The sequence below is a fragment of the Cicer arietinum genome, chromosome 1 (genome assembly GCF_000331145.2).
Source record: "Cicer arietinum cultivar CDC Frontier isolate Library 1 chromosome 1, Cicar.CDCFrontier_v2.0, whole genome shotgun sequence".
Taxonomy (NCBI): domain Eukaryota; kingdom Viridiplantae; phylum Streptophyta; class Magnoliopsida; order Fabales; family Fabaceae; genus Cicer; species Cicer arietinum.
This window is the reverse complement of record NC_021160.2, coordinates 14,538,312-14,564,292: the sequence shown is the minus strand read 5'-3', so window position 1 is coordinate 14,564,292 and position 25,981 is coordinate 14,538,312. Positions and strand designations below refer to the sequence as shown.

The following is a 25,981-nucleotide window of genomic DNA, read 5'->3' as shown; positions in this document are numbered from 1 at the left end:
TTATAAAATAATGACAAAATGTCTAATTGATTTGAGTTAAAATAATAGAAAAATGAAAATTTATTTTGCATATATGAGACGCGCGAAAAATGTTGCCTATTCTCTTTGGCAACATTTTTCTGTGTTTTAGCAACATTTTTTAAATGTTGTTACAAAGCAAAAATGTTGTAGTGTCATGTAAACAAGTGCATTGTATCAACTCCATAATGAAAGTAACATCATATGATTAACTAGCAACATCATAAGCTTCATTAAGATATTTGAAAACTACAATTTGAACCATAATAGCTTCAATTGAGAGGATGAAAAAATCATCACACCTTCCCAGATAATGTTACAACGATAGGTCATCAATAAGAATACAAGTATAGTTGCACCTGTATAATTGAACAATGTGGAACATACAACATGGGATGTACCTTGTTACCATACCATTGGAAGTGGTGTACTTAACCATCATAAGTAATTGGAAAGCCTAATTTATAAATAGGAATATGGTTATCCTCAAGCTGATGATGATGATCGTCAATATGTTGCATCTCAATCACACATAAAATCTCTTGGAAGAAGTCAATAAGAGTTGTGAGTAAAGACGTGTCTATATGAAAATAATAGGACGAAGTATCAAGATCTGAGGATGAATATTCTTCACAAGATCATATCTGAGGATAAACACGAGGATGTATATTCATCACAATCTTAGGTTCGATGATGAATATTCTTCACAATCTCATATCTGAGGATAAATATTTAACAAAGTCTTCATCTCACAATTATTGAAAAAGTAATAGTTTAAATATGTTTTTGGTCCTTGCAAATATGATTCGTTTTGATTTTAGTCCATGTAATTTTTTTTGTTTGATTTATACCCTTGAAAATTCTAACAAATTTTAAAAAAAGTTTATGAATCTTGTTTAGTAAAAAAAATAGTTACGTGACTAATTTTGGATGAAGTGACACATGGTGATTGTTTAATTATTGTTGACTAGACAATATTTAATATTTAATATTCATTTTATTAAATCATTTAATTATTTAATTAAAAACTTAAAACTAATTAATTAATTAATAAACCAATCAAATAAAAAAATTCAATAATCTTCATCTTCAACCTCAAATTTTTTAATACAAATTCTCATATATGGACCCAAAGTCTGAAAATTCTAATCTTATTTTTTTTACACCACACCTATAATCTTTGCCATAACCACCAAAGACATAAGTTGTTTTTTTGTAACAAAAACATCTTTCACTCCACATTGCTATTTCAGATATATTCAATAAAAAAGAAAAGGAAAACGCAAATTTATTTAGAGATTAAAGGTTGTTTATCGAGAAGGTAGAGGCAAAAAAAATCAGAATTAAGAAGTTGAAGAAAGAGAAAATTGATTGTTCCGGCAATGGGAAGAGTATAGGTGAATCTCCGACGAGGTTCCGTTATCTGGTTTGGTTTGAAGAGAAAATCAGACAAGAGAATAACAAAGGTGTTTTTTTAGTATGTTTGATTGAGAAAGAAAGAAAATAAAAGAAAAAGAGGTGTGTTAGTTGGCTTATTTATCTATATCTTTGGTGGTTATGGCAAAGATTATAGGTGTGATGTAAGAAAAATGAGATATTAGAATTTTTAGGGTTTGGATCCAAATATGAAAATTTGTGATTTGAAGATGAATTAATTATGGTTGAAGATAAAAGTTGTTGAGTTTTTATTAAAAAATTTAGGGTTGAAGATGAAAATTATTGAGTTTTTATTATTTAATTGGTTTATTTATTAATTAATTAGCTTTAAGTTTTAAATTAAATAATTAAATAAGTTAATAAAATGAATTTTAATTTTAAATATTAATTATTGTCTAGTCAACAACAATTACATAGTCACCATGTGTCACTTCATTCAAAATTAGCCATATCATCATTTCTTTACTAAAAAAGATTCATCAGAGACTTTTTTTAAAACTTATTAGAATTTGCAAGAGTATAAATCAAACAAAAAAACTACATGGACTAATATCAAAAAAATGAATCATATTTGGAAGGACAAAAAACATATTTAAACCAAAAGCAATTGTCATAAAAGTTGACAAGTTATTCACACTATTCAAGATTTACCAAAAGTAAAAGAATAAGTGATAACACATCAGTTACATACTCCTATGTGGAAGATAAGAACATTCATCCTCGCACTTAACATAAAATGATGATATATTCTCGAAAAAAATCATTCTCTCATATTAAAAATGAGCTCATATGTGAATAGTACAAAAACATTATGTTAGCATTGTACAAAAGCATTTAAAATAAGATAAGCACATTAATCATGATTTCCAAGGTATTGGAAACAAGAAGGAACTTTCTCCTCCATAATGGATCAAGAGGATAATAAGAATGTCTTCTACAAATCAGATTCTAGAAGGTTACCTAACAATTACAAAAGATGTGAACATGTTTACACTAAATTCCAATAGTCATATGTTGGAAAGAAAGACATACAATCATCTCTCAAAGACTTACATAGATTCGAGGATGAACATCCTCAAAATCAGATACATCAGAGGATGAATATCGTCAAGATGAGGATAGACGCATAGGATATCCTCATAACAAATTTGACATGTAAAGAAAAGTACAAATATACAAATCAGTGATGTACTTGACATGAAAAACACACTACTCAAAGTGGTCTGAAAATGGGAAAGCAAAAGCAACAATCACATTAAAACTCGAGAAATACAAGTTCCATCCTCGTACTTAAACCAGATCTGAGGACGGACTATATCATTCATCCTTTCAACATACTTAACATGAGGATAAATGTTGAATGATATTTTTGCAAATTTTATTAACAACTATATTTTGTTAAGAGTCATCCAACATCTATATTTTGTTAATTCATATGTTTGAAGCTTCAAAGGCAACTATAAATAAAGAAGTATTAATATTCAAACATCAAGAGAATCATCTACAAGAAAATATCTATGTTATTCAAGCTTATCATCATTCTTCTCACTATATACATTTTCTTCGAAACTTAAACATATATGAGGATCATTTTATTGATTGTGTTATATACAACTTCATATCACTATCTTATTTTAAAAAGTTGTAAACTAATCCCAAAAAATTAAACATGTTACTACTTGTATATCCTCAAGTTGATATAAACTTGAGTTATTATGTAAGTTTGTCGTGGCTAGTAAAAATATAGTGTTATAAGCATGATGCAACTAAGAAAATACATAATTGAAAAGGTGTAGATCAAATGACAAGTTTCTGAGCACTAGTGAAATTCTCACAAAGCTGTGAGGACTATAGTATCATATATTAGATGAACCAATATAAATTATGTGTGTGAATTTTTTTAAACTCTTTTATCTTCATATTTGTTTTATTCACAACTTTAGCACAATTATCACACATATTTCACACTAATATTCTTCTTCTTTATTTCATCCTAAATAAGAGGAAAAATATTTTTCATCTAACCGTCACTATTTTAAAGACAACATGAGAGTATAATATTAGTGTAGCAACTAAATTTTAAAAGGGTCATAATTAAACCCTCATTCTCGTAATATTCATTTTTACTTCAATTGACATCATATCACTTCCTTTAAGGTTTGAACACTTAACAATGTAAGATGAAAAGATCTAGGAAGAAGTGATGTAAAAAGTTTCAAAATTTATACCTAAATGAAGACATCACTAAAAGATAAAAATTATTGAACTTAAAAGAACTCAAAATCCTCCAAACAAAAATTCTTCCTCATAACTATAAGAGGAATAAGCTATTATGTGTCTAAATTCAAATTCATATACTAATGAGTTAATTGTTTACGGACCTTGCTCTTTATATAAAGATGTGATAGTTGAATTAGATAGCCTCTTTAAAGACTCAACCATTTTATATCAAAAATGTACATTTTAAAAAACAAACTTTTTGAGATAAAGAAAAAAAATGAGGAGTTACAAACTAAGAATGATGAATACGTTAAAATTAATCAATATTTGCAATAGTCTCATTATAAAATGTCTGAGAAACAAAAAAAAAAAGAGAGAATAGTTGAAACTCATCATAAACCTCCAAAAACTCAAAGAGAAAACAATATCTTAAAAAAATAAAGTTGAAGAACACAAAAGACATAATTATCTTTGTAAAATTTACTAAGAATTTCAAAATTTTATGGTATCTCAAATTGGAATGTTTGACAAAGTTTGAATTGGTTTCGAAAGTTCACAAAACAAAAACTTTACAAAAATTTCTTTTTACCTCAAAATATTGAGATTAAAAGGAAATGTTCTTATTGCAAAAAAAATTGGACACCTTCATAAAAATTGCTATTTCATGAAAAAGTTGGGAAAGTAAAAAAAAAAATATGTTCTTAAGCATGGTCATTTTGAATCTACATGTTACAATAAGAAGAAAATCTCTTCAATGAGAAACACTAACCATCAAGGACCTAAATCACTATGAATATGAAAATCACTACTAACTTGTGATGTAGGAATGTCCTCTAGTAGTCAAGAACAAGTCTTGGTATTTGAGCAATAGATACTCAAGACATACGACTGGAGATATATAGTTCTTCATCTCATTAAAAAAATATATGAAGGATCTGTAACATTTGGAAATAATGAAAAAGCTCAAATAAAAGGCACATCTATCATTGATGAAAATAATTTTGCTAGAATTGAGTTTCTTCAATACATGAAAGGTTTGAAATATAAATTGCTCGACTTTCGTTATTAACGTGACAATGGTTGTTAAGTTATCTCCACAGTGTGAGGTAAAACAAATATCCTCATGAAAAATTATTTTCCCTAGATCTAGAAGAATTTTTTTTTTTTTTTTTTTATGTTTTATATTTTCCCTGATATGTTTTATCTAAATCACGTTTTATTTCTATTGAAAGTGATAAATAGTTTTGAAATTATATAAATTTGGTCATGTAAGTATGAAAAGTATTGCAAAATCATCTAAAATTGATCAAGTGAAAGATCATAAAAAATTATGACCAAGTCTATTCTTGCTTTTTTATTGTCTTTTGTCTTATTCTTAACATTATTACAATGTTAAATACATTGTCAAATAAATTTTTTCTATGTGTATAACATCTAAATTGTGTCTTAATAAAGGTTTAAATATGTCTTTGTTTCTTGCAATTATAACTTTTTTTTTTTATTTTAGTCCTCGTAAGTTTTTTGATTTGGTTAATATATCTGCAAATATAGTTTCATTATAAAATAGTCTTTCCATCCATTTCTATTGTTGTAACACCTTTAAAACTTAACCATTTTTTAACAAAAAACCTCAAATATAATTAAATTATAACATTTTTTTAACCTAAAATTAACCCCAAACATTTCAATCTTCTTCAAAAAAAAAAAACATCAATCACGTCTTCTTCTTCATATTTCCAGTCTTGTTCCCGTTGTAGAATTTCTCACGTTGTGTCGTAATTCATAAAATAAATAAAACAATTAGGAAAAGCAAAATAAATTTGATTAAAGGTTAAACTTTGTCACCATGGTGAATTTCTTCACCACCCTTTACCATTACTAGGTCTAAGACTAGGACTTGAACTTTCTTCTTTGACCTTCATTCCCCTACAACCAAATTTTACTCCCACTTTTTTACTTTTCCATATACTCCCCTAAAATCCCTTAATCTCCACGCCAAGAAGAAAAACTTTGATTCAGAGCCAATTCTAGAACCCACCATTGTCCAACAAATACCACCAAATGAAGAAAATTATTAAGGTAACAATGAATTTGAATATGCTGATGAATCTCAAATGGATGAACATGTTGGTGATGAGAATTATGGTGAGAAAGAGGACTGAAACAATGAAGAATAAGACACAATTTAGATTTCTTTCAGAGAAGAAGACTGAAACATTTGGAATGAAATAGTTATTTTAACGGTTATATTTTAACGGTGTTACAATTTTTGTAATAGAAATTGGATGAAATAGTTATTTTAAAATGAAAATAAATTTGCTGGTATGTTAGCCAAATAAAAAAATTTACAAGTACTAAAATAAAACAAGGGTATGATTGCAATGACCAAATACATATTTAAACATTTTACAAATTATCTTTCCAGTACAAAATGTCTCAATATATATTTTGTTTTGTCCAATTGTGGCAAACTGCATATCCAAACAATTTAGAAATTGCATTATCTATCACTCGTGAAAGATTGTGAACCCAACCCCATACTTCTTCGCCCGTCAATAGGAGGCGGTTGTTCTGTCACAATCCTATTTTTAGTGAACCTTTTTTCACTTCTTCTAAAAGCATGATTATGAGGTAAGAACCGAATGTGACAATTGAACCATGAATTTTTGTCACCATATTTTAAGATGAAAGTCTTATTTTCATCCATACACATTGAGTACTCCATATAGATAGCATGCCACAAGCAGGAAAATCGTTAACTGTCCACATTAAGGTTGCCCTCATTATAAAGTTTTGTTTCATGGAAATATCATAAGTCAAAGTTCCTTTACTCTATAATTGTTGAAGCTCATCTATTAACGGCTGTAAATACACATCAATGTTTGATTTTGGGTTAGATGGTATATGTATGAGACAAGTCAAAAACATGAATAGTTTACTCATGAACATTTCAGGCGGGAGATTATACGGGGTCACAACAACATGAAAACAAGAATATGGGGATGAATATGTCTGCATGTATGGGTACGAAGCCATCTAAACATAAACCAAGCCTTACATTTCTTGGTTCATTTGCAAAGTTTGGATACATCGCATCAAAATGCTTCCAAGCTTCCCCATCAGATGGATGACGTAAAATACCTAGACTCGGCCTATTATGATGATGCCATCTCACTTCGGTTGCAGTTTCCGTTGATGCATACAATCTTTTCAACCTATGAGTGATTGGCATGGAGAACGTCCTCTTAACTTGGGATGTTTTTGTAGTTACCTATCTCAGTCTTACGAGGAACATATTGGGGTTCATGACAAAGCCTACATTATAGATCTGCATTATTATCTTTTTAGTACAACATGCACTCTTTAGCACAACAATCAATTTTCTCAAACTTCAATCCTAGCATGGCCAGTAATTTTTTTGCTTGGTAAATTTATTCTTGGCCATAAACCCTTCAAAGGACACACACCTACAAGCATGCTTGCAAAGAATTCAAGACACTTATACGGAACATTCCAATTTGACTTGCAAGCCCAAAAAGTTTCATGCATATGGAAAATTTGAAACAGAAGCCCCCTCATATAAGGGTTGGTTTGCAACAATTAACAATCATAAAAGTCTTGAACATCATCATTTGGGGGCTCTTTGTTAATCTCTTCCTCGTTGCCTTCATCAACCATATTTTGGAAGTCATACGTAGAATCAAATGCATCATCAACCGTATGTTGCATTAACGTAAATGAATCATCGATATCCATATGTCCGCTACAACTTGGAACGTTTTATGGGTCAATATGTGTGGCTTATTTGCAATGCTTAGTCCAATACCAATAATTTGGTTGGAACTCAAATCTATACAAGTAAAATTTGATTTCACTTACAGATAATACACCGCTAAACATGCAATTGTGACATAGACATCTGATGTCACCATCTTTTATAAATTGATTTCGACTTATTGCCTTTGTTATAAACTCTTCATCACCTTTGGCGAAATTGAGTTCAACCCCCGTCGTTGAGGATAGAGTCTATCATATATATACCCAACTACGCTATGGATGGTAGTCATCCATATTTTGAAGAATGAGAAACCAAGAATGGAGGAACAATGGAACTGAGAAAGAAAAAATAATTTTACATGTCAAATATAATATCCATAAATTCTCTAAAATATTACCCTAATGAATAATTAATTAAATTGTGTATTCAATAACATTGGAAATATAGGTTCAGACTACTAGGCAATTATTTGAATTAAAAAAACATGAAAACATTGAACATATAAGTAGTATCAATTTGATCCTTAAGAAAATTGAAATAAGGATGGACCAACTTTATAATTTTTTACTTCACATTGAAACTAGTAGATGTGATAACATACTATGGCTATGCAGATATGTTGACTAACACAAAAAAGTGTTTGAAAATAAGGTAGCTTATGAAAGAAACAAATCACATGGCTATAAAAAAAAATATTTTTATAGTATTTTATCTTTTTGATATAACATTTTAAAAATAAAGCTTCAAATAAAAAATTGGTTTAAATAGTTTATTTTAAAACAAGATTTTAAATATTTCATTTATTAGGGCCCTAAATTATATATATAATATTTGATTTTAGTCCCTCAATTATTACCAATTTAAGGAATTGCATGAACCAATTTCAATAAAATTCAATTTTGCATAGACAAACAAAATAACAAGGACAAAAAATAAAAGAAAAATATTTACATAAAAAAAAACTTACAAAAACTAGAACAAAAAAAATCGGTATTTCGACGGATTGATCATGTATTTAAGTCAAATAAAAATGAGTTAGTAACCTTTTTAATGCATCCTTGAAAATTTTAACTGAGATGATAATAAAGACTAGTATAATTAATCTTAAAGATACTATATATCATGACGATAACTCTTAAAATAAAATTAGATTATTAATCTACTTTGTACGTTCTTAAAAATTGTAATAAAGGTGATAATAATAAAAATGTTGTAAGTAAGGATAACAATTATCAAAATAAGTTGCTAGTCTCTCCGGACATGATTGAGGATTTTGTTGATAGAATAACGATGATGGACATGATTTTAGATGCGTTGAATTGAATTTTGTAGGAATAGTTGGAATTTTAACAAATAAAAAAATTGGTATTGAGAATATTGTATTAGAGAGTATGTTGTAATTATTTCTTTTCAATGATTGCTTAAAATTCATTGAGTTGTTTAAAATCATATAAATCTTTTCAAATCCTATAAATTCTTATGATAAAAATGATTTGAATCCAAATTACAAATATTGATAATCTTTTAAAATCTTTAAAGTCATTAAAATATTTAAAGTCTTTTAAAATCTACATAGTTTTTTTTTAATATATATGGTATGTTTTAAATTTATTTTGCCTACTATAATTTTTTTTACTAAAAAACATTTAAATTAGTAGAATACATAATCGAGAATAAAATAAATTTAAAATTGTTAAAATCGAAAAAAAGAATATGCGAACAAACTCACAATGTCCAGATTAATATTATAAAACCACAAAATTCCTATAAATATACTAAGATTAAAAATGCTTAAAATATCCATGCGTTCGGATCTGTAATATTGCCGATGCTAAAATCTTTAATATATATTGAATTAAAAGTTGAAACTAATATCTCAATCTAAATCAAATAACACTGCAATAGACGTAAAATCAACATTAATGTGTACAAAATTGACAAATAAAATAAGACCCCACTTAAATGATAAAATTACAACAACAAAAAAAACACTAAAAAGAGAATACGTAGATATCATTTATTTAAATAAAAAATATTCTTTTTACTAAAAAAAATAAACTTTAAAGATACGATATTTTTTTGCATGAAAACTTTTAAATTTATATTAAAAGTTAATATATATGTCATAAAGAATTATTGTTAAATATTAGTATGAAACTACTTTACTTCGTAGATAACTAATTTTTTCTCTCTTTTTTATTTATTTATAATTTCTATGTAAAAAGTTTATACATTTTGACAACTCATGACTAATCATAATAATTATAGAAAAACTAAATATTATTAATGATTTAACGATTGTAATTAATTGATGGTGTACAAAATTTACACAATAGTTATATATATAAATTAAATTTTATTTTTATTTAAACATTTTTAAGAGGTGTATTTTGTCAAAAATGAGAAAATGTATGAGTAGGTTAGGTACACACCAAATTATAAGGGTATAATAATTTGGAAGGTTTAGTAAAATAAATAAAAAGCAATTTGGAAGGTTTTTCCTCCTCCTGTCTACGAGAATGTAAATTAAAAAAGTGGAGGGAAATTTATAAACCCTAAAAACCCTGCAAACTCAAATTGCTCCCATGGCTCCATCATCCAACAACAACAACAACTTCAATCAAATCAAATAGAAAAGAAAACTGAAACGAACACACATTCTTCTACTTTCCTTCGCTTCACACTCCATTTCTGTTTCTTCTTCAATGGCGAGGCTACTTCGCAACGCCAACGCTTTTCTCCTCAATCGCTCTCTCTTCCGCCCTAACCTTCCAACGGTAATACATTACAACTTTGCCGTTTTTTTTAATTATTATTTTGAATTTGGTTACATAGTGTATGAACAATGAGTAATTCGTTTACCCTTTTGCTTGCAGCGCTTTTGCTTAAAAAATGGAGTATTAGGCACATCTCAAGTTTTCAGCTTTTCAACTAATAAAGGTTTCTCAAACTTCACTTGTTTTTCCCTTCTTTAGTTTTTTGATTCACTCTGTCTGAAACTTAAAACTTAAAAAGCTCAATAGTTGCATTGAGAAAAAGTTTTTTCTGTTGCTGAACTTTATTATAATTTTAATTGAGTGTTTGGCTTCTATGTAATGTAATACCAACACTTCAGATTAAAAGCATGTCAGGAATACAATACTTGTCGGTGTCTAACATTGACACAACCGTGACACTTGTAGTTACATTCAATCACTTTCTTCTTCATAAATTATTACTGGTGCCTACACGTGTCTAAGTTGTGTTCATGTATGTGCTAGCGATTCCTAGGTTGGCTAAATGAATGCAATGAATTACATTGTGGTTTGATGGTTTCAGTTTAATGGTCTAATGACTAAGATAACATTGTGACATGAAGCAGGGATGCTTATTCATTTTTTTGTGTTTCAATCAAGAATTTGTTAGTTACTTGTTGCTGTTTTAATATTAGGTGAACCTAACTGGAACAAAAAAATAGAACTTTATTATTTTGCTAGTTTTGTTTTATGCATTTTAGTCATGTTGAGCATATACATTGGATTAGGTGTTTATGCATTTTCAATTTGGGTTATTTTCGAAGTTTGCACTGTTTTTAAGTTGATGGTGTTTTGTCATTTTCATATACGGGAAGGTAAGAGGCGCTCTAAATCAGATGGAAGTGACTCAGGTGAAGAGAACATGTCTAAGAAAGATTTAGCCCTTCAACAAGCCATGGATCAGATCACCTCTACGTTTGGAAAGGGATCAATCATGTGGCTTGGTCGTTCGGTCTCACCTAAAAATGTACCTGTGGTGTCAACTGGTTCTTTTGCTCTTGATATAGCGCTTGGAATCTTTGGTCTTCCAAAGGTATCCTCATATCTCTTACTTTTGTGGCACGTGAGCCAAGATTGGACCTTTTTGTTTTTTTTAAATATACTAGTGAATAAGTTGCTCTATCTGATGATATAAGTTTTCAGTTTTGGCTTAGTTTGTTAAGTTTCTTCCCACAATCTTTCGTGTTTTTGCTTTGGAGAAGTATATGCTATTTACTTTAATATAAATTTATCTAATCCATAAAAAAGTGGTTATTACTGTTTTGGATGGCCATCACTTGTTAATCTTCTTGATGGATTGTCTGTTTTGATAGGTTACTATGCATAATATGATTCTCGTTATGAGATGGTACTTGCATTTTTGTTTCCAAGTATAATTTGATATATGCACATATATATTAAGAAGAGTGAAGAGAAAATCAATCGTTTGTTTCAATATGCAATAGCTATTCCCTGATTATTATTATATGTAACTGTGATGTAGGGGCGTGTTGTGGAAATTTTTGGTCCAGAGGCTTCTGGGAAAACAACTCTTGCTTTGCATGTGATTGCAGAGGCACAGAAGCAAGGAGGTATTCTTTATATGCTACTTTTGATGTGATATGTGATAATTGTAATGCTTATATTTCTGGTTACAATAGATTCAACATTTCAAGTTTTGTCTGGTCTGTTGTGTAAACTGACCATGATGGTAATGTTGAAATCATTGTTATGCAGCCACTCACATTTGTTCTAATAATTTTCTCCTTTCCTTAGTATGGTTTAGATGGATGCCTTTGACTTTTATTTTTATGACTTTTTGATTAATAACTAAATCGTGTTCTAAAATACTATTGACTGATAATGTTTGGAATTGGAAATTCTGTTTTAATTCATAAATTTTTTCTCACTTTTTCAATATGCTTCAATACTATGCCATCTATTCATAAAAAGTTTATCGCTTTTCCAGTGTTAGTTACATAGACAGGCTGTGTTATATTGTTAGAGTCTAAACAGTAAATATTATCAGGCAGTTATTATGTTAATAGGAAGCAGTTGTGTATTAGGTAACAATTATATTATTAGACAGATATTGAATAAATAGGGAAACTGAAGGAAAAGTCCGTAGGCAATTATTTGGGATTGGATATTGATTGGGAGAGACCAAACTCTCTAATTCTTGGGAGAGACCAAGACTCTCAAATTTCTCAAAGGAAATTGTTGTATCTATTCTTGACATTCTTTTAAATTATCTCTTGTAATTGTAATTGTATAAACCAGAGTTCCCTTTGTAACTAAAATTCAGGCCACTGTTAGCCAGAAAATTATTCAATAAAAGTCAATATTCAATTCAGTTTCCTAGTTATGACTACCAGTTTCTATCATATACCCACTTCACTTTTTTCCTCCTTGATATAGAAGGAAGAGGCTGTCTACTCTATGTAATTTGAATTTTACACGATAATCATCTTTGGGGGCTATGTTAATCTTTTCGGCTTGTGTTCCATGAGTTTAATAATGATGACAAGTAGGCCTGTATTTTTTGGTATTGTGGTTAACTTTTTAAGAATCTCTGTTTAACGGTAAGTTTGTATTTGCAGGCTACTGTGCCTTTATTGATGCTGAGCATGCACTTGATAAGTCACTTGCAGAGTCTATTGGAGTAAATACCGAGAACTTGCTTCTCTCACAGCCAGATTGTGGTGAACAGGCACTTAGCCTCGTGGATACCTTAATTCGGAGTGGTTCAATTGATGTAGTTGTCGTTGACAGCGTAAGTGTATGAAATACTCTATTTTGTTTTGTTGTTTTGTTTAATTTAATACTTCCTTTTTGTGTGTGTGTGGGCGATGAAATAATTCTGTTGCAACTTTTTTTCTGTGAATGATGTGTTTGATAACTACTCGGTTTTCTGAAATATGTGATATTGACACATTTTTTCCAGTATAGATTACATTATTAGTGTCTTGTTTCTTGTAATTGAGTTAATGCATTTAACTTTTTTTGCTATGTCTTCACTTATAGGTGGCTGCCCTTGTTCCTAAAGGCGAGCTTGATGGTGATATGGGTGATGCACACATGGCGATGCAAGCTAGGCTGATGAGCCAGGCTCTTCGGAAATTGTGCCACTCTTTGTCACTCTCACAGTGTATATTGATTTTTATAAACCAGGTATATCAACAACAGTTCCTGATTGCACTGTCATAAAATTTTCCTGTAGTCAAATTGTGCATATCATTTGTACTTTTTCTTGAGCAATTTGCATCCATTGCAAACATAAGTTTGTATAGGGTTAGTCTGGTGTTGCTAATTTCATCCTGGTCTATGAGCTAACTGTCAAGCAGCCTTTTCCTTCCCTCAATCAATTCAGGCCTAACAGTTCTACTGTAGTAATTTGTTTGTTTTATAACTTACACCAAATTGTTGTGTTGATATAAACCTTAGTTCTCTCTTGCTTTGTTCTCATTGTGATGATAACTTTGTTCTCTGTGTTGTTTCCTTTTTAATGTTCTAAATATTCACCCTCTTTCTTTTTTATCCAGCTAATGTTGCATGTGTGCAAAATTTAGTTAATTTGTGAATTTTGGACATAAGAAACCAAAAGCTTAAGGCTTAAGCTACACAACCTGTATACATTTAGTGCGTCTTCTAGCCGCAGACTGATTTTATGGATATTAAGGAACATGGATTTCATTGCCGATAATGACCTCTAAAATAAGATGAAATTTATTGATAGATTTTACTTTTGGTGTGGCTGTAGTGACCTCTATTCTGATTTGATGTGATACTACTCTATTAATAGGTTTCATTGCCGGTAGTGACCTCTAAATTGATATAATGTGATACTACGCTATTCCGATGTTTCGGTGTGGCAGTTTTCATTAGCTGGGTTATGAATTATGTGAACTTGTGGAGGTTGAGCCTACCCTGCTAGGCCTACATGGTTGTGCTTGGTTGAGATAGCTTTTTTATCCTAGGGATGTTTTTGACATGCATTTTTTTATTACTTTTATTTAGATATTTTGTAAGAATATACGTATCTTCTAATTCTGGTATAATTAATTAAAAATGTTCACATTCGGCAAAAAAAGTTTAAAAGTATTCACATTATCTGAGGGGAAAGCTTATCTTCTAATTATGGGAACAATTGTCTATGATTCTCCAGGTAAGGTCAAAGATTTCTACTTTTGGGGGATTCGGTGGGCCTACAGAAGTTACTTGTGGTGGTAATGCATTGAAATTCTATGCTTCTGTGAGGCTAAATATCAAAAGAATAGGCTTTGTCAAGAAGGGTGAAGAGGTACAGTTCATACTCCTTCACACTTTATTCTTCACATTCTCCTAATTTTTGTCTAAGGTGTCTTGTTTTGTTATTACTAATACCATCATCGTATTTTTAAATAACTTCATTCCTATGTTCTTATCACTCTTTGCAGCCACTGTGATGATGCCTTAGATAGATGGTGACTGTGTGGTTCAACTTTTGATTATTAATTAATTACAAATGTATGTCTTAATTTTTTGGGTAGATTTTTATTTTTAACCATTTATACATGCGTAATATAAATTATTTATCTTGTATCTAAAGTTTTTGGTATAGCAGACATTCTTGTGTCCACTATTCTGTTATAACATTTTTGTGGTTGGTTGCTCTGTGCTACAATTTGGGATTCATAACTACAGTTTCATATAAGCTTTGTTGAAGTCATAGGGTTTCCATAGGAAGGATGATTATGGTTTAGTATGATTGATTTGATGTAAAAAGACTAAAAACTGACCCTTCTTTATACCACCAATACAGGGCACCAAATCGTAAGTAGGAGAATAGAGTATTAAATAATTATGGAAACTATTCAATCTAATTGAGAGATAGTTACAGATATAGATTATAGGAAACTAATCTTATGACATATTTTAAGATACATCAAGATGTTATAAAATATTCTTCAAATATTCTATAGAAGAGTGGCTCTCAAGGTTTTGAGCTTAGTTATGTCATTTTGAGTTATTGTACTTGTCATTTTCTGCATAGAGAACTATAACCTCAAACTTTTATTTGATATGCAGTTTTCTTGATTTAGTAATAGCCTGGTTTACTGCTTTTTAAAACAGTTTGCTTGCTTGCTTATCATTAAGATTATTTAATTTTTCATTATCAATGTATTCTACATCCAAGAGTTACTCTTTCAAAGTAGCTGTAATGTTGGTGATAAATGTGATATGCTGTTTTGGTAATAAGCCCCATTATAGTGGTAGAATCATTTATATGTAATATGGACGATTTTTGGTGTGCACAAGTGGTCTAGGTGGTGCACCCTGTAAGACCATTTTTAACTATTTGATCATAAAGTTCCATCAAATGTAATTGTACACCCTCCACACCAAATCTACTCCCTTTTCTTCCCCTCCCTACCCAGTTTGCTACTTCCCCTAGGGTATGTTTCAGAGTTGGGTTTTGGAGGGGCAAGTGACATATACTTGAGATTTTAAAAAATTGAAGGAATGACATGATAAATGATCTGTTAGGACTTATTGTGTATAAATAGGTTATGTAGTTAGAAGAGATCATCATTGAATATTGTAAACATTTGTTGAATAGAGAATAGTCTCTATTGTTAAGAGGAAATCCTTGGAGGAGAGATTTCTCTCCTAGATCTCAATAAAAGTGTTATTTCTTAGGAATTCAATTCTTGGGTTCCAAACATGATCATATACTAAATCAGTCACCCCTTTAATCGATTGAAGAAACATTCTAGTTTTATTTTCATTTAGAAATGGAAAATAAGCTCCTCTCCCTCTAAAACTCAACTCCCAAACATAGTTTTAAGCTCCGTTTTGGAGTTTGAAGAGGAGGAGTGAGAAAGAGAGAAAAATATTTTACTTGGGAGTGGGAATGCATGTGATTAATATATTTTTAATTTTGAGATTATTATAAAGAGATAAAAAAGATTTGAAAACTTTATCTAAGCCCTCCAAATTGTTCCTCCAATACATTTTGAGTCCTCCTTTCTGTAATAATTTCTTTTTCAATCAATTATCAGTTTGCTCTAAATTTGGGGTCTTAACAGTATTTTACTCTGCAGACTTTAGGAAGCCAGGTTCTTGTCAAGGTTGTAAAGAACAAACATGCCCCTCCATTTAAAACTGCACAGTTTGAGCTCGAGTTTGGCAAGGGAATAAGCAGAGAAGCAGAGGTTATAGAGTTGAGCATAAAACACAAACTCGTAAAAAAGAGTGGTTCGTTTTACGAATATAATGGCCGGAATTTCCATGGCAAGGATGCACTAAAAAACTTCCTGGCCAACAGCGGTGGCTTACAAGAATTAACAACAAAGCTTAGAGAAAAGCTTCTCAACGCTGACATTGCTGATGCGGAAACAGTTCCAGAAGCGCAGGCGATGGATGGAGATGTTATGGAAGAAACTTTATCCCCTGATTCTACTGATGAAGAAGCCGTTGCTGTTGTAGAAGCTTGAATCAACGCATAACTTGAAAGAAGTTTTCATTGCACTCCTAAGGGTGAAAGTAGTCTTCGATCAAAGTAACTATTATGCGTTATGTTTAAATTGAGGAATTGATCACAAGTTATTATGCATTCAAATGAAGGTGGCTCTAAAATGCAACTGGCGCTTCCTATGCTTCTTGTTTCGATTTTCTACTGGCATCATTTCTACTGGCATCATTGCCTTTGTAAATTGTGGATTTTTTTGGTAATTTTATATGATGGCAATGAGTCATGTGGCATTTCAATGTTTTGTGGCTGAGGAATCAAGTTTTGTGACTATCTAGTTAGGAATCAAGCGTTAGTTATGTAGTCAAGAGTTATTTATAAAGATATTAATCCACAAATTGTATAATAGTATTGGTGCATATGTTTCTCAATCTGCTAGATGTGGTGCTCTTGCGTCTAACTCCTTGTTTGGCAGGATGATAATTTTATTATTTATGGGTGATGATCATATGAACAAGAAGTGCATTATTTGTGATATATGGGATGGATCAATTTTGAAATTTTGATTTCAATTTTGGATTATAGTAAAATACGAAGAATAGATAAATAAAATATTCAACCATTTCATTGCCTGTTGTTTTAAGATAAGCTTTATGGAAGAACTTGTATCTAAAAAATGAGATTGTCTTATAAATTAAAGTGTGAAAAAGTTGATTTTAGATAAGTTAACTTGTGAATAATTGATACTTTTGAGTACTTATTCAAAATGTAAATTAGTGAATGGGTAAAACTATAGATAATATAATGAAGTTACAATAAAAAACTTTTTTTTTTGTAATGTGATTCAAATATTTTTTTGGTGAAAATCTGATTTAAATATTAATAAAAACACATTTTATTTTGTCAAAACTGTGTAAAAGTATCATATAAATCATTTATTTTCTATAAAGTTTTTATTGAAATTGTTTTCTTTATATTGGTATTATTTTTTATCAAAAACATTTAGACATTTACAAAAAAAATGAAATAATTATTTTCTGTAAATTCCAAAAATTTAAAAATAATGAACAATGCAATAGTCGATAATTTAATAATGTTATTGTTTTATAAAAAATAATAATTTAGAGCATATAAAATGTTATTAAATTTGTAACATTATGGCTTATATTATCAATAAATATTCATTATAGTTTGTAATAACATACATATTCGATTATGAGTAAGTTTGTTTAAATACTTCTAACCACTCAAAAATAAAATTATATAATTCAATATTTAAAATAATTGGATTTGTGAATTTAAAATATTAAATTAGCTACTCAAACTGAATATTATTAGATTTAAATTAATTAATTCAGATTAAACATGTTAAAATATAAGTTAAATTGATTTGAATGAACGACTTTACATATTTATTCGTATCCATAAATATACTTACCTCTATTACGGAAAAATGAGTTCATAAATATCCTTACCTCTATTACGGGAAAATGAGTTTGGTATTAGGGGTGATTGATTTTCTTATAACATATTTGTTAAGTCATCTTCAAAATTTCTATTTAACATATTTTTAATTATTTAATATCATATGAATTAAATAAACATTAACATGAAACATGTTTTCAAATATAAAATTATTCTACTATAATTCTATGTCAATTTAATATGATGAATGCATAAGGGTATATGAAAAATTTATAAAGTTTTAATAAAAATGATGTTCTAAGTAATGAATAGTGACATCTCTATTATATATTCTTTTAAGTTTGTCTTACTATCTCCACTAATAGGATGAAAAGTATTATTATCATGTTATGGGAGACTATAATTAATATTTATAGTAAACGGTAAATACATATCATTTCATGAAAAGTCATGACTATCCAACTTTTATTATTTCTATTTTTATCTATCATAAAAATAGAAATAACATTTATAAAATAATTATTTTTTTGTAAATTCCAAATTTTTTGAAAAAATGAACAATGCAATAATTAAAAAGTTAATAATGTTATTGTTTTATAAAAAAAAAAAATAACAATTTAAAGCATATAAAATGTTTTTAACTTTGTAATGTTATGGCTTATTTATCGAATTGCCGTACTTTCTATTAGTACAAGAAGAGAAGGAGTATGATACCTTGTATAAGTGCCTACCCTAATGATCAAATACATACATGTTAGATGTCACTTATAGATTGGAAGTAATACCTAGAGAAGTATTTTACAAGCTTGTGGTGAAGTGATTGATAAAGTTGGGCTATGGCGAGTGAGAGATGGTCACTCTATTCACATATGAGAGGATGATTGGTTGTCTATTCAACACGGCTACAAAGTTTGGAGTTTGAATTCGAAACCATCACATATATGAGAGGAAGTTTTAACTCTTAAGTACTCAAAATCCCATTCGAACAAAGATGCAAATCATATTACAAACTTTTAGACAAATTATGAGATTTTTATACTAAAGATTCTACACCTTTTTTCTTAAATTCTTTTAACGTCCCAACTTGACTGCACCTTCGTGAACTATTCTATCTAAATGATTAATTTTTTTTAAGAGATAGAATAGTAAAAAAAACTTACATTCAAAAGTATTATATTTAAACTCAAAATTATGATATCCATCTTAATAATATTATATTTATCACTTGAATTAAACTTTACAAATATTTTAAAAAATTATTTTAATCTACTATGTATGATTTCTTATTTAACAAAACACTCTTATGAATAACCGTTAGACCACAGAAGCATTTCAAAAAAGCCATTGCCAATTTATAAAAAAAACCGTTACCATAAAAGCATGTTGATTTAATTTTTAGTAAACTGAGAAAAAAAAATAAAACATTTAAAATTAGAACTAACTAAAACGTACACAACCACAAAAATTAAAACGATCTTTTTTAGTACAAACAACAGATTTAATTATATAAAAAAATATATCACACTTAATCAAAAAAATTAATCAGAAGTAATACATGGTGGGCAGTGAATTGGCTTAGACATAACATTAACGATTAATTTGCTGCCGCCGCATAATATATATAATTTTTTTGACTGGTGCATAATATATATAAGTAAAGATTATATAACAATTTGACAAAAAAAAATTATAACAACATGTGATTTGAGTTGATCATAGATTTTGGTCCACATATTGTATAAAGTCAGCAACTACTCTTCTCACTGCTTCCTGGAAGGCACCCTCGTCCCATTCACTTCCCTGCATCAACCACCATAACTAAGTATTTTTCCCAAAAGTTATTTTTTTTCTCTTACCTAATGAAGATTTTATTAGATGTGACTTTATGTTTTTTGTGGGTGTAGTTTTCAAAAGTAAAATGTGATGTTGATATTTTTCGATGACAAAAGAAACATTGATAGCCAAAATCATTTTGCATGGAAAGAATAATTTTGATGCATTAAATATATAAAATTATATAAATGTTGAGGATTATTTTTCTTGATAGGGTATAAAATTCAATTTGAATATATAAATATTTTGTCAAAGGTTGTCGATAGGAAGCAGGACTGGTCCTTAGATTTTAGTTGTGTTGGACGAATAAAACATAATGTATTTATAATTATTTAAATATTTTTTTATTTATATTCAAGATTATTAATAATTCAACTGTAATTAAGATTTTCAAAAAATTATTTTCAATAATAGATAGAAATTAAAACAATACTATTTAATTTATCATGTGAATTAGTAGATTTCAAGTAAAATTTTAACAATTTCAATTAAAAAAAAACTTTTTTTATAAAATACAAAAGTTGAATGAATAATTAATATTATTCTAGAAGACATGCATACATTAAAAAAAAATCTTCAAATAACTCAATAATATATAATTTGATCTTAATCCAAATTTTCAAACAAAATTTTGTCATCCAGTTTAGAAGAATAATCACATTTTTATAAATTCCAAGATGTTTATATCATATTTTAATTTAAATTATTATTAGAATAATTAACTCTTAATACTAGATAAAATTAAAAATAATCTCAAATACCGTATGCTATATAACTCAAATCTTTTATCAAGCGGACAATTGTAAACTTTTTATTTAAATATCTTTAATTAAATATATTTTATATTTTAATATTTATATATTTTAACTAATATTATTGAAATAAAAATTACTTTGATGCACCTAAAAAATTAGGAAGAATATATCAGTAATTTTTTTATTCAATTTGTATTGACTATTCGAATTTTGAAGTAAACAACTAAATTGAGGAACTCAAATAACGTATTCTAATATGGCGGTATTTATTTGTCTAATTATAAATAAATTAACTAAACACTAAAAAGCCACCTAGTTTGAGTTTTTTGCATATTTATTCTTTTATTTCGCAACTTTATAATAAAAATTATGATGATGATATCTATGCTGACTCATTTCGGTGGCTGCCAAAATAGAATTAACTTTTTGTGACATCTTCCGAAGGTGACAAATTTAGCACACCAAGCCACCTTACACAAATGCATCTACTAAGCTCCTTCCTTATAACCATATAATATAAAGTTGTATACTATATATGAAAAAATTAATATATATCAAAGTGTTCCTAGGTCGTAATTCTACGAATTTTTATAGCCATTTTTCTCCAAACCTAATTATGTGATTTGTTGTATCAATTATACAATCATAGTGCATATCAATTATCAAACTAAAGACTTATCAAGCAGCCACCCCTTTTGAAAAGTTTGATAACCTACAAATACTTACATTATTATATAAATGAAGTTTTCTTTTGGTTAATCATGTTCTGCATGTTATGTAAATAAAGTTTTTCTTTTTTAATTTATTAATAATGTCTTGCATATGCTCTGAAAATATGGGACTGATTTAGTACTTTACTATATCCTCCTTGCATTTTCTTTGGAAGTTGGAGTATTTAGTAATAAAGAAAAAATTACAACAAAAAATTTAAATAAATAGAAGTTAAAATGATAAGAATTTTAAATTATTGTATATTAAGAGAGAAAATAAAATAAATTGTTTGTAGATAATATATAGACATATATACCTGAGTAATCATTAGCCTGAAGGTTAATTGATGAATGGAATTAACTTGTGCATTATTTGTGTTTGTTGCATCAATTGAAACCAAGTTGACATGTTGAACTTGTTTTAAGAATTCCAATAATCTAATCAAAATATCAACTTGAGAAATTTGTCCCATCACATTCACTTGCAAGTCCACCATAGGTTGATTTTCTAATGATGATGTGCTTGATTCCGGTACATGCAATACTCTCACATTTAATCTTTCATTTGATGAGAAATTGCTAGCTTTGGTAATTTCTTGAGTTGTTGTAGTTGATAATTCTTTGGCTTGTAATTGTGACATTAAATCCTTATTTCTTTTGCTTAATTTATCTATTTCAGCCATCAATGACCTTAATGTCTCCTTTGCAGTTATAAGAATGGAAGCTTTGTCTTTCTGATTAAAACATGTTCAATATTCATACATTAATTAATTTGGAATAAACAATATAAAAAAAATTGATGACGGAAAATCAGAGACAGAAAAAATAAAATCCATTATTAATTTTTTCAATAAAAAAATTGACATATTTCATATTTTTCCTCTAAATTTTAATCACTAATTTAAATTTTAATAAAAAATTAAACAAAACAACACGACCAATATCTTCATTTATATTAAGATCATTTAATTAACAGAAAGGCGTGAAGTCATATATTTTCTATCAAAATTTTAAAAGAAAATTGTATGGTGATATATAGTGTGATCTTTGATATTAAGAAAATTTGTGATCAACTACGACTTATGCGATCACAATTTTAATTGCATTAGTAGTCATTTTGTATATTCTCTCATTATATATCATATTTTGCACGAAAAACAATGATCGATGTGAATGCAATTATAGAAACATAATTATATTATATTTTGCACAAAAAACAGTATGATCGATGTGAAAGCAATTGCAGACACATAATTATTTCATATTTTGCGCAAAAAACAGTATGATCGATGTGTATGCAATTGCATAGATATAATTATATCATATTTTGCGCAAAAAACAATTTGATCGATGTGAATGCAATTGCAGAGACATAAAAAAAACCTTAGACGTTTCGTTGTCATAGAGTTCATTTTGCTTGTAAAACAACTCGAATTTATGAATTTGTACCTTAGTTCCTTGAGGTAGTAAAGTCCTAAGTGCATGGAAATTATCATTAAGCTTTTCGCGCCTTCTTCGCTCCGAAATCATATGATGAAGTTGGTTATTAGAAGGACGAGTCGCTGCTTGATTTCTTTCTCTCAATCTTATAAAATTCAAACTTCTAAAGAATGCAAATGATCTCTTCATCAAACTTTGTCTTCTAAAATTTGATCCTATATTAGGACTTCTATCACCACCTCTATATCTTCCAAATCCACTAGCTTCTAAATGCATTCCATAAGGCCAATTATTTTGTTCATTTTGATGATGAGAAGGTAAAGTTAGAACATTGTGAATTGCTCTCATAATTGTTTCATGATCAATTTGTGTTGTTGTAGGGAATTGTGTTTGTGTGATTTGATGAGTCAATTGTTGATGTTGGAGTTGAAGTTGAAGTTGAAGGGGTGTGTTTGAAATTGGTCTCATTGGTGGAAGGGTATTTTCAGGAAAACTAGGTGAAGATGTTCCTGGATTAATGTTGTTGAATATTAGTGATGAATATTCAGGACTACCTGTTGATAGTGATCTCATTGAAGATGAAGATGATGAAAGTGGATTATTTTGATGATCGATTTGTTGTTGTTGTTGTCTAGAAAAATCTTCAGGAAATAAACCCCTAAGTGCTGTTTGAATATCAACCTGTTCACCAAAAATAATATTGTTTTAAATTAAAACTTTATTATTGTATAATGGAATGAAATTGAATATAGTGTTTTAAAAAGAGACGGTTTGACCCATCTGATTGAAATCGATGGTGACTGATTTGAGTAATTTATTGGATCAGTCATGCTCTTAACCAGTGTGAATTGGCCAAATCCAATGAAAATTGGCACTCGACAGTTTTACTGAACCAGACCAATTTGATGAAGAAATAAATTTTTTAATTAAATAAATTGATATTAAAAGCGGCACTAGATTTAGAACAATTAAGTAAAGTTTTACATTCGAGTTTTATAAATGAAAATAATGTAATTGGGCGAGAGACTGAACTAGAAATGAATATCAAGAGAGATTAATTATTTTGTACCAATAAGATGGTTACAAAAAGAAAATATTTGTTGCTTAACTATATAAAAAGAAATAACTTGCAGTAGAAAATTCATAGAGCTCCAAGAAGATCTATATATAGTTGCTTACTTGAGACATATCTAAGAAACCCAGCTCAATTTCTCCTTTGTTGCACCCCATGAAAACAGCACTCTGAGATGAATAACATGTAGAATTGTAAGGATTTTGGCTCATCATAAGCTCAAAAAAACGAATACATAGAATTTTCAGCTGTTTCTTGGATAACAAACAAACCTTAATCCTTGCTTCCTGTAAAAAACAAGAACATTTTAACTTAATTAGAAACATACATATAAGCTTAATATGTACAAATTTAGATACTTTGAGGTAAATTTTGTTTCATTAGGGCAACAATAATTAACCTGATAAAATTGTGTTTGTATTTCTTTTGATGACAATGTTAGAAGTTCTAATTGTTGCAACTCCAAGTAAGGACATTGATTCCGAAAAGCAAGTCCAGGAACACGGCTAAAGAAAACCAACAAATGATAATATATTTTTATGAATAAATTCCTAAAGATTTCGCGCTATTGCACGAATCTAATAAAAAAATAGTGAAAAACAAATGTGTGAAATTCTATCACTTGTTATCTAACAATGACTTTTCTTAGAATATATATAAGATAGAAGAAGAAAAACAAGAAGAAATTAAAGCATATAAATTTAATTACAATATACTTACTCATCATTGACATCAAATGATAAGATCTTGTATTGATTAAAAAGATGTTGTGCTACACTTCCTAAAGAAGAGCTTGGTTGATTGTTTATTACATTGTAGGTACCATCCAAGAAGGACAAACGACTATTCCCAAAAAAACACAATCACCAACCATTAGAATTATGTTACAATATATAAAATACATTGGAATATAATAATGTAGGTAGGTGTATGCATAAATTAATAATATACTTTGGGAATATGGTATCATATGTCCAAAGACAAATGTAAGAGCATCCAAGAGATTGCATTAGAGAATGGATAAAATCTGTTCTGATTGCTATAGGAAGGGAAAATACACCTTCCATAAGGTTAATGAAACTTTATGTTAATGCTTTTGCATTATATATTTGATGAGACAGAGTATATATATGTGTTATGTTTCTATATTACTATTTCATTTGAATTTATTGCCATGAAATGGAAGAAAATTAAGAAACATGTTGTTAGTAGTAGTCCTAATTAAATAACTCTATAGAGCTAGTTAAAAAATATTTTTGGTATTGAAAAATCAAAATATTTATAATTTGTGTGAAAGGAAAGAATTTGAAAAGTACTAAAGAAGTGGGTGATCCCACTAAGAAGAAAAATATAAGTTGACATATAAGATATGAATAAATGAGAAAAGTAGGGCCACCTTAATAATGAAGTCGAGGGATCAAGAAACAAAATGTGTGTTGTTGTTTTTTTGGGAAGTTAGAGATTGAAAGGTGTGTATATATGAACAATATTAAGGAGAGTGAGAGTAGAGAAGGTTTAAAATTAAGAATGGAAAGTGAAAAAAAAGAGATGAAGAAAAGTAGAGAATAAGGAAGCAGCCAAATAGAAAGAGAGGAGAAGGTTGGAAAAGTAGTGAGTCAAAAAGTCAAAGCTTGAAAGGTTTGAAATTTAGTCAAAGGATGGAAGGAACGGTGTTCTTTCCCTTAATTAGACCCTTTGCTTGTTGCATTTGCCTTTTAAAAATTCCCACTTTTCCCTCTCCAATTTTTAAATTTTTAAACATTTTTCTTTTCTTAATTTGATGTATGTGTTAAATAAATTCTCCTTTAAGGCAAAATGTGTCGAACTTGTCAGGTTAACTGTTTACTTTACCATCTAAGTTGGGTCTGGGCCAAATACAAAAATTATTATTATTATTATTATTATTATTATTATTATTATTATTATTATTATTATTATTATTTTTATAACAAAATATAATTTTAGTTGATTTTTTTCTTCAATTTTTTTTATTAATTAAACTAAACTAAAAGACTCAAATTAACCGATTACGTTTATCGAATCCAAACTAAAAAGCTAATTATGTATG

General features: G+C 28.7%; 2 protein-coding genes across 4 annotated transcripts; one reads left to right on the top strand and one right to left on the bottom strand.

The window, feature by feature from the left end:
• The first annotated feature begins 10,007 nt into the window (after nt 1–10,007).
• LOC101506562 (DNA repair protein recA homolog 3, mitochondrial-like) lies at nt 10,008–17,215 on the top strand. Of its 2 annotated transcripts, none has more exons than XM_004488005.4 (8): nt 10,008–10,230; nt 10,330–10,393; nt 11,064–11,281; nt 11,732–11,819; nt 12,828–13,000; nt 13,252–13,398; nt 14,393–14,527; nt 16,311–17,215. In XM_004488005.4, exons 1-8 carry the CDS (start codon nt 10,159–10,161, stop codon nt 16,701–16,703), a joined length of 1,290 nt encoding a protein of 429 aa, XP_004488062.1. In that variant the 5' UTR covers nt 10,008–10,158; the 3' UTR covers nt 16,704–17,215. The 2 variants fall into 2 exon arrangements, with proteins under 2 accessions (XP_004488062.1, XP_073223479.1); XM_073367378.1 differs by having other exon boundaries at nt 12,828–13,006; nt 16,311–16,848.
• Nucleotides 17,216–19,690: 2,475 nt separating this feature from the next.
• Nucleotides 19,691–25,323, bottom strand: LOC101506037 (putative transcription factor bHLH041). Of its 2 annotated transcripts, none has more exons than XM_073367001.1 (8): nt 25,310–25,323; nt 24,634–24,756; nt 24,314–24,419; nt 24,186–24,200; nt 24,021–24,083; nt 22,851–23,522; nt 21,719–22,135; nt 19,691–19,903 (listed from the first exon to the last, which is right to left on the bottom strand). In XM_073367001.1, the coding sequence occupies exons 5-8, from the start codon at nt 24,069–24,071 to the stop codon at nt 19,817–19,819; spliced, it is 1,227 nt and encodes a 408-aa protein (XP_073223102.1). In that variant the 5' UTR covers nt 24,072–24,083; nt 24,186–24,200; nt 24,314–24,419; nt 24,634–24,756; nt 25,310–25,323; the 3' UTR covers nt 19,691–19,816. The 2 variants fall into 2 exon arrangements, with proteins under 2 accessions (XP_073223102.1, XP_004488061.1); XM_004488004.4 differs by lacking the exon at nt 25,310–25,323 and adding an exon at nt 24,865–25,251.
• Nucleotides 25,324–25,981: the final 658 nt, after the last annotated feature.